The 9,135-nt window shown below is 35.2% G+C and overlaps 2 protein-coding genes across 2 annotated transcripts; one reads left to right on the top strand and one right to left on the bottom strand.

Annotated features, from left to right (window-relative positions):
- Positions 1–531: 531 nt before the first annotated feature.
- LOC104883115 (auxin-responsive protein SAUR21-like) lies at positions 532–1,041 on the bottom strand. The gene has a single exon (XM_010667568.3). It carries the CDS (start codon positions 962–964, stop codon positions 680–682), a length of 285 nt encoding a protein of 94 aa, XP_010665870.1. The 5' UTR covers positions 965–1,041; the 3' UTR covers positions 532–679.
- On the top strand, positions 699–6,389 carry LOC104883117 (auxin-responsive protein SAUR20). The gene is made up of 2 exons (XM_010667569.4): positions 699–814; positions 4,400–6,389. Exon 2 carries the CDS (start codon positions 5,832–5,834, stop codon positions 6,144–6,146), a length of 315 nt encoding a protein of 104 aa, XP_010665871.1. The 5' UTR covers positions 699–814; positions 4,400–5,831; the 3' UTR covers positions 6,147–6,389.
- Positions 6,390–9,135: the final 2,746 nt, after the last annotated feature.

Genomic DNA, 9,135 nt, shown 5'->3' with positions numbered 1-9,135 from the left:
AATGCCAACTGGGATTCATTGGTTGCCTTTTATTTCAGAGTAAGTATATCACTAGTTAGTTTAAAAAACGGTGATCTCAAAGTTTTCATAAAGGCTGGAGTGGTAATTTTTGTACAGTGAATATGTTGATGAAAAAGGAAGGTTAACATATATTCTGGACTGCTTAAGCAAGAATGTCTCTGAAAAATGGTGCTTAATCTTCCTATAAGAACATTTCCAGATTAAGTTCATATGACTGTTTCTGGAAACCGTGATTTGATTTGTCAGCACTCTGTTCTGTGAGATTTATGGCTAAACAAATAGGTGCCAAGGTCACTTGGATGTTTTGACATCAATTTATTTGCTTTCATCTAAGTAAGACTTTCTAATTTTGTTCACTATCTGGTAAAATGTTTAATCTTTGTTGTGTAATGTATAGACTTATGAATTGTTGGCAGAAAAAAGGAAAAGTAGACATACCATAAGCTAATTGATAAAAGTTCAAATATAGTTACATATAAATTTGGCCTAGTAAGTACTGATGAGTTATGAGTACGATGGACCTGTATGGAATTGAAGCTACCTCCCCACCACCACCCAGGCCCACCCCACCCAAAGAAAAAGAAGATAAAAGCTATAGTCAAAATTGTTTTACGGAATGTCCTTAATCTTTTTTCCCGTTCATTTATATCATCACTATTCAGGAGCTGAATTGACAGGTAAGCTTGAGGAATACTTCTTCTTTGCAAGGAATGGTTAGACCACCCATTGGATGATTGAAACCGAACTCCTCTTCAGCTCTTTTAAGCAGTTCTTGAAATGCAGGCTGGCTCAGGTAAGAAAGTGGCACCACATATCTCTTTTTTTCGTGCTCTCCAACATACACAGCTAAATGCCCTTTTGGAGCTGCTTGCTGATTGTTGTTATGAAGGGATTGAAATTTCAGTAATTGTCTCGCATTAGAGATCATAGAATGTAACCTCATGTTGTCGTAACAAATTTGTGTCTATCTTAAAGTAGGAGGGTAGAAATCCACGGTTTTCTATAAACAGAAATAAGCTTTTCTGCTCCAGTGCTTTTGGAAAGTTAAACAAGGTCACCTTCCTATTTATAGAGACTGGATATATATATATATATATATATATATATATATATAGGAGGACCCAGCTTTATTAAGACTCACATGTCTTTCATCAGCTAATATGATCCTCATTTATCTTGCAATACTTTCTGTGGGCAAGCCCGTAGGTTGGAGCTGTGATTATCTAACTAATACCAAAAGACCTCCTGATGAATCGGTGAATCCTTTAATTCTGGGTTTCTTGTTTTAGTGATTAGCTGCTGCAGTCCCACATTGGAAAATGACATGTCAATTCAATAAATCCATGTGAATTTTGGCACTGAGTTTTGAAACCCTTTGTTAGCTCTTCTAGTTTGCTGCAGGTGCTACTCAGTGTCGCTTGGATTCGAGTCCTCTTATGGAAGAAAGAATTTTAGGGATGACATCCTTTTTAGTGGGTCCTACTATCAGGAGAAATTGAATGGGTGGGGATACAGTAAAATAGGCAATTAGAGTTAAGACTGCAATAGGTAAATTTATCTCATAGGTAAATTTTCTAACTCTGCCCACACAATCTGAAATTGGTGGATGGCTTGGTCTATCGTATGCAAGCATGCATTTTAAGATGGAGTTGGATGGTGCATAGTGGCATTAGCTCATGGCATGATGGGATGCATTATATATAAGTCATTGTCTTAGACGTTCTCGGGACCTGTAAATCAAATGTTGTGGGATGCCTCGAGGGGACATGAGATCGTATATTAAGGACTGCCACAACGTTGAACGGACATAAGAACAACTTTTACGATCATTTTGGGGACATTCCGTGGCTATACAACAAAATCATAAATGGGTGGTATGATGGGATTCTGGGGTAATTCAGATGGTGCGAATCACCCGGGATGCATTATAAGTCGCGCAACACCCCATAGGAAGGTCTTCGGTGAAAAATATGACCGGGCCTAGAGGAGCTCTCTAAAACGGTCAAAATTTAATGCTATAAATCACGGTTTTAGACATCCTCGGGTGTGATACTAACTTTTGTTTGCATATTTGTAGCAAGAGGTAACGTTAAAATTCGAGGACGAACTTTCTTTTAAGAGGGAGTAGATGTAATATCCCAAATTTTTATAACTATTTTAAAAGATTCGAAGCTCAGGACGAGCATGACTTGAGCTCGGCCCATGAGGTGCAGCCCGGACGGAATAATGCAGCTCGGGCAGGCCGGCTATCCTTCCCACATTCTGCCTTCAAGGCAGAACTCATTGCCAAACCCTGCACCGGTCGGGCAAGTTCGGAGCCTGGATAGGCAGCAGGCCCTGTTTCGGGATTTTGCGACTTTAATCCGGTTTTTTCAGATTTCTTTGTTTTGGGTTTTTGGTTATTTTGTAAACTTTAGGAGGTCATATATAAGGCATTCTAAAGTTATTTAGAACCTAAGATTCAAATTAGCCATAAATATAACACACACTCTCTCTCTTCTTCTCTTCCGTTGTAATTCGTCCATTAGAGAGGCTAAAAAAACTCCAAAGTTCTTGCTTGTAGATGTAGGTCAAGGTTGACCGAACCACGTTAAATCTTTGTCTCTCTTTATTGCTTCCGTTTCTCATTTAAAGTTTACAACTTTGCATTTATTGATAAACTTGAAGTTAACTAGCAAACCCTAAGTCTTAGAAATTGCATTTATTGCTAACATACACTATATATCTCATGTGGGTTATCCAGCTGGGAGTCGTAGAAACTTTTGAGAAGGAGAGAGATAGCCTTCTCTAATGAATAACTTTCGTCATACATCTTATTATAATGTGAGTATGGTATATTTAAAGCTATTTCTTTAAATAGATTATTTAAAGTCCTTTAAATGAGCAAAATCTACGCAATAAGTAGGGTTTAAAATAAGCAAACATAACTTTGATACATTAGCATCATGCTTGATTCTGTGGTCTAGTCATAGAACTACTCATATATAAGAGCTTAAGGCCCATCAAATATTCTTGATAGCAATTAAAGGAAACTCCACTCATGCTAAGCTTACTGATCTTAAGAGTTTGAGGGGCACTATAGATAACGTCACATACAACAATGGTTTTTCCAGTAAAATGTAAGCCATAACATTGTGAAAAATCTTCAAAAAAATATTTATAAGAAGTTCGAAAAGAAAATGATTGAAGACCAGGGTTCCCAATGTTTGAGAGTAAAACTTGAAAGTAAGCTATAAGCTTGGAGAGATGTATGTTAATCCTATCTTAGGACTATACTCTTTTCGGTTTTATTTTCTCCAAGAAAATTCAATTGTTTTTATTTGATATATTTGCACTCATAGCATACTTTATCTGAAATAAGTTACTTGTATCCTTCTAGCAATGAAAAAATCATTATGGACTTTTACACATCAACAACCACGCAACAATAAAAAAAACTAACACGCACTAGGCGTAGGCGTGTTATTATGTGTCTACACTAGGTATGTATCAACCATAACCATTCAAAATAACGCCACTGGGACATATGTTATCGTTACCATGCAAAGTATATCACAATAAGCACATGAGAATACTACTATACCAATCCAAAATAATAGCTCCACTACTATTTTTATTCTCCTAGTTATTAAATTATTTGACATTATTTCCAACCAAACTCCCAAAACGTTGCCAAACATATCTATTTAATAACTTGCGCCTACATCTCCAGCATCATTGCTACTGTTTATAAGGTGTGGCAAGAAAAAAATAATGCCATGTGGAATCAGCAAATTCATACGGTTGATAGAGTTGTTAAAGATATCAAAGATATAGTGAGGTATATAGGGTGAAAAGGTAGGCTCCCTGTTAAATTGACAGAGAGTGATACTCAACGGATGTATAGCTTGTGATTTGTGGTGAGTTGTGCTGTTGTAGCCAACCTTAGTTTGTATTACGTTGTTTTGAGCTCAATATTATTACTTTCTAACCAAAAAAAAGGGAAAGTATTGTGTCAGACCGTCTGACACAATACATTTGGTCAGACAACCACTCTTCTCTTTGTTCATCACTTCCACTGAAACTCAATACCTGCGTTGATTCTGATGCAGATATCGTACTCGCGCTTCAATTTCAACTCTTTATCACAACCCACTTCATCAATCCTACTAAATTGCAAAGAAACCGAAGCATTTGAAAAACCCCAATTTTGATACTTTTCCCTAAAATTCGGGCAACCCATTTGATGGTTTTTGGGTTCTTGAACTTGCTAAATCGTTCTGTTTGGTTTGTAACTTGTATTATGCAACCATACCTATATCCAAGAAAGTTGTGGGCCGGTGGGTTTGATATCGAACCTCGGGTGATGAGAAATTTACAGCCTTGGTGCAACTTGCAGAAAATGAAAGAAGTGATGAGGTTTTATTATGGAAATCAGAGGACAAACAATGGGCCAAAATTCGGGTCGGGCCTACATTTGAACAACAAGAAGAAAACCTGCAATACCAATCCAAAATACTTGATATGGTAACTTACTTTCATTTAGACGTAAGTTACTTTCGTTTAGAGGTAAGTTACTTTCATTTAGAGGTAACTTACATCCAATTGAAAAAAAAATTAAAACCAACTGAACAAAAATTGAAACCAACTGAAAAAAATTTGAAATCAACTGAAAAAAAATTGAAACTAACTGAATTTTTTTTGAAACCAACTGAAAAAAATTTGAAACCAACTGAAAGTCGTCCGACCTAAGATTATGGTCGGACGGTCTGACACAATACCTTCTAAAAACTTGCGCCTGTGCAAATAAGCCTCCTTGGTTTTGATCGCAGCTCCTAGCTCTGATAAGAGTCTCTTGACCTGAAAAACTCCTAACTAGTATGAAATTCCGTGAAGATCAACAAAATAGTAATACAATCCCATGTTTTCTTACTGATAACTGGTAAGCCTTTGTTACTAATATGTCTTTATCTAAAAAATTTAGTTAATGCTCTACTTTGCAACACCCCTCATTTTGCCTGTCATATCTGAATTGCATGGACGCCTGAATTTTGACTCATTTGATCATTATCCACAGTACTAGTCTTCCCCCACAAACACAAATCTAGGTGCATTCTTTTTCATCTACTGTGGACCTTTTTTAGTTGGTACATCCAAATAATTATGTTCTACACAACTTTCTTCTAAGCACCATATGCATATTGTTTTTCCTTATTGCTTAGCAACAAATATAAACCCACGCATCACCATGTGATGTGTCCTCGCCTTCCTTTTCTTTTTGGATGTCATAAAAAGGAAAATTGGTCCAAAAGTTTCAGTCTAGTTATGGTCAAGTCTCAGTGAGTAAATGGGGCCACTTCAACAACTGGAATATAATCCTCATATAACAAAACCATGCATATCATATAGCATAGGGGAATTTATGCAACAAACATTACACTACCTAAGTTTATATTATAATGTATTTACGCTTGTATTTTGGTGAACTCAACATTTTAAGTCTATATGCACTGCCTTGGACAGTTTCAAAGGCAAATTGGCTAATCATTTAAAAGAATGGGCCTCCATTGTCTACTTAATGCTCAATGCCCTTCACTAAAAGATTAATTCCAACTAACAAATCGTGGGATTCCCACACAATATAATAGTGGTTACATGTTCATCATCCCATGTATAATTTATTTCACATCCATTATATAAAGGCTTCATATTTATTTTATCATTTCATCATATACACAGTTAGTCAAGTACTATAGCTTCAAAAGAAAAAGTAACAAACACATATATACATACAAAGAGTAGTTCTTATTCACAATACTTCAAAACAAACCATGGGTATTCAATTGATGGAGAAAATGCAAGCAAAGAGAATTCTTCAAAGAACTCTATCCAACAAAATATTGATGCGATCAACTTCAAGTTCAAGCGCGGATGTACCAAAAGGGCATGTTGTAGTCTATGTGGGAGAGACTTACAAGAAAAGGCAAGTTATACCAATATCCTACTTGAACCACCCTTTGTTTCAAAATGTACTTCATGTTGTGGAAGAAGAATTTGGGTTTGAACATTCCATGGGTGGCCTTACTATTCCTTGTAGTGAAGACTACTTTTCGAGCCTCATTTCCATCATAAGGTGTTCTTCATAAGCATATATAGTATGATAGTTTAGTCATAATTTTCAACTTTTCATGTTCATCATGTTCATTTGTCCATGGCTCAATATGACCATGTATCTCATGAGACTGTTGTAACAAGTTTTGTTTTTCGATTTTTTGATTGACTAGTTAATCTATGTCATCAAGACATTGTGAATTAATTATATATCCGTTATTGATTACATTTTGGTTCCTCATTTTTAAAGAGAGGTTATCACATTTATCATTGATCAATTGTTGCCTCAGTCTCTTATAAGTTATTAAGTTTACCCACCCTTCTTTTTGGATTTAGTTTACCCCTTTTTTCCAGTTTTTGGAATGAACTCATCTAATCTTATAGTAGTATTATCTTCTACATAAAACATCATTTTTTTTAATTTGTCACCATCCTTATATCTTTTGGCGCACAATGAATTAATACTTTTTCTTTTTCTTTACAACTCATATTCAATTTCTTCTAAAACTTTGTTCCCACAGAAGTAGGTAAACTAATAAGAAATAGAGGAAGTATTTATACCTATTGTAAATGAATTGATTATCTTACTCATCTCACTTTCCGTAACTCAAGGTTCAAAGGTCCGACTCAAGTCCTGAAAATGTACCTTACCCAAACAAATCTAGCAATATAACTTTATGATATCCGCAAGGGCAAACTTTAAGCTACTAGAACTTGTACGTATAGTACCAAACGCTTAAATTTTCTTTATGGTAATGTACCCTAGCTACCTTCCATCTTCTTTTAATTAACTTGTCTCTCTCAGGTCGGAAAATATTTCTACAACTTTTAAGACTAACTACTAAATTCTCAATTTTGACTTTATATATTTGTCTAAATTATTACTTTATGTAATTGTTTAGTTGAAATAAAAATAAGAAAAATAAGAAATTTTGAGATTTTCTATATTGATCCCGTAAAATATTTGAAAATGTTTAGCTTGCCCCGCTTATAATGAGTAATAAAAAAACCTACATTGCTAACCAAACAATTTTAACAATTTTCATGAATTGATCATGAAATTATATCTCAGAGAATCGAGCTTAATGGAAACTTCTACTTTTCCATGAATCAAACGACCACTTGGGTCATTCTCCTTCTCTATCACATACTACCAGAAATCTAATCAGAATGTTTTTCTTTTTTCCACTCCTTGCCCTTTTATGTCTCTTTCGTTGTCAACTTGTCATGTTACATGCAATACGTCTTTTCAATTCCATTTGGGTTATAATCTCTCTCTTCTTGTTAGATTGTGTAAACTCCTTTCATTGGAGTGAACCCATTGATCACAATATATAAATTGTAACATAAAGGTAATCCTAATAATATTAGGAAACCTAACTAGCAGATTAGAAGTTTAATTCTATAAACTATATATATATATATATATATATATATATATATATATATATATATATATATATATATATATATATATATATATATATATATATATATATATCCAAATAAAAAATATAATCCTATTATATTTTATATTCTATCATACTCCCGCAGTCATAGCGGGAGGAGGACGGACGCTAAGACTGGACTTGAACTCCAAAAATAACTGTCGTCGAAGTCCTTTGGTGAATATTTCAGCAAACTGATACCGAGTAGGAACATGCAAAACATGTACATCACCAATAGCAACCTTTTCCCGAAAAAAATGTATATCCATCTCAACATGTTTGGTGCGTCGGTGTTGTACGGGATTGCGAGAAAGATAAATAGCATTGACATTATCACAATAACCTATGGTTGCATGCCAAAGAGGATAATGTAACTTCAAAAGTAGATTACGCAACTAGGAAGCTTCGACAACAATATTTGCGACGCCTCTATACTCTGCCTCTGCACTAGATCTAGATAAGTTGGGTTGTCTCTTGGACTGCCAGGATATTAAGTTGTCACCCAAAAAACAACAATAACCTGAGGTAGAACAAAGAGTGTAAGGACAACCACCCCAATCTGCATCTGTATAAGTGATCAAGTGCAAGTTACTACTAGGATATAAGTGTAACCCGTGATCAGTGGTGCCCTGAATGTAACGCCGGATGTGTTTCAATGCATTGTAATGAGGTTCCCGAGGATCATGCATGAATAAGCACACCTGCTAAACTGCATAAGCTATATCAAGATGAGTAAACGTAAGATACTAATGCACCAGCCAAACTACGATAATGAGTGGGATCAGAAACAGGCGGAACACAGTCTGCACCAAGTTTAGCATTGGTGTCAACGGGAGTTGCTGCAGGCTTACAAGATCACATGCTTGCACATTCTAATATTTCATGTGCATATTTCTGCTGAGATAAAAGCATGTAGAAAAAGTACGAGTAACAGAGATTCCCAAGAAATAGCTGAGTGGGCCCAAATCAGACATGGGGAATTCCGTTTTAAGAGTAATCAGACGATCCCTATAGAGAATCAGATGAAGTGCACAGAATAATTTCATCAACATAAAGTAAAAAATATGCCATGTCAGTTTCGTGCTTGTAAGTGAATAAGATATGCCATGTCAAATCCACGTTAGATTTTTCCTATGTTTTTGACAGGTTTCATTGTCTCTCCACGCATATTGAAGATTGAAGATTGTTTATTACATCCCCAAATTAATTCCCCATCTAATATATTAAATGTAAGAAGATCTTCTCCCCACTAAAAAAGAACACAGTCATTAATCATCATGATAAACGAGATTATATGTGGGTTGGACACACCATATAATTTGGTGGTTTGTAATTTTTTTTCCTCTTTATGCCAAAAAAAAAAGGAAGTCATATAATATTGCCGCATCGGCCGAGCAAACAACATGGAAGTACTAGCCTCCCTCCAACGTAACAAACGAAAGAAACACATTGGTAGAGTTGTTTGATTAATCAATATTCATATAATCATATATCCATTTGGAAATATTCATATAATCATATATCCATTTGATACCTTGTAAGCCTTGATATAGTGGTTAGTGATAAAGGTTTGGCC

This window comes from Beta vulgaris, chromosome 9 (assembly GCF_026745355.1).
Source record: "Beta vulgaris subsp. vulgaris cultivar EL10 chromosome 9, EL10.2, whole genome shotgun sequence".
Taxonomy (NCBI): domain Eukaryota; kingdom Viridiplantae; phylum Streptophyta; class Magnoliopsida; order Caryophyllales; family Amaranthaceae; genus Beta; species Beta vulgaris.
This window is presented reverse-complemented; position numbering and strand designations above follow the sequence as displayed.

Coding starts and splice junctions, on each gene's coding strand:
- LOC104883117 (XM_010667569.4), top strand. CDS start 5,832: ATGGGTATTCAATTGATGGAGAAAATGCAAGCAAAGAGAATTCTTCAA.
- LOC104883115 (XM_010667568.3), bottom strand. CDS start 964: ATGAGGTTACATTCTATGATCTCTAATGCGAGACAATTACTGAAATTT.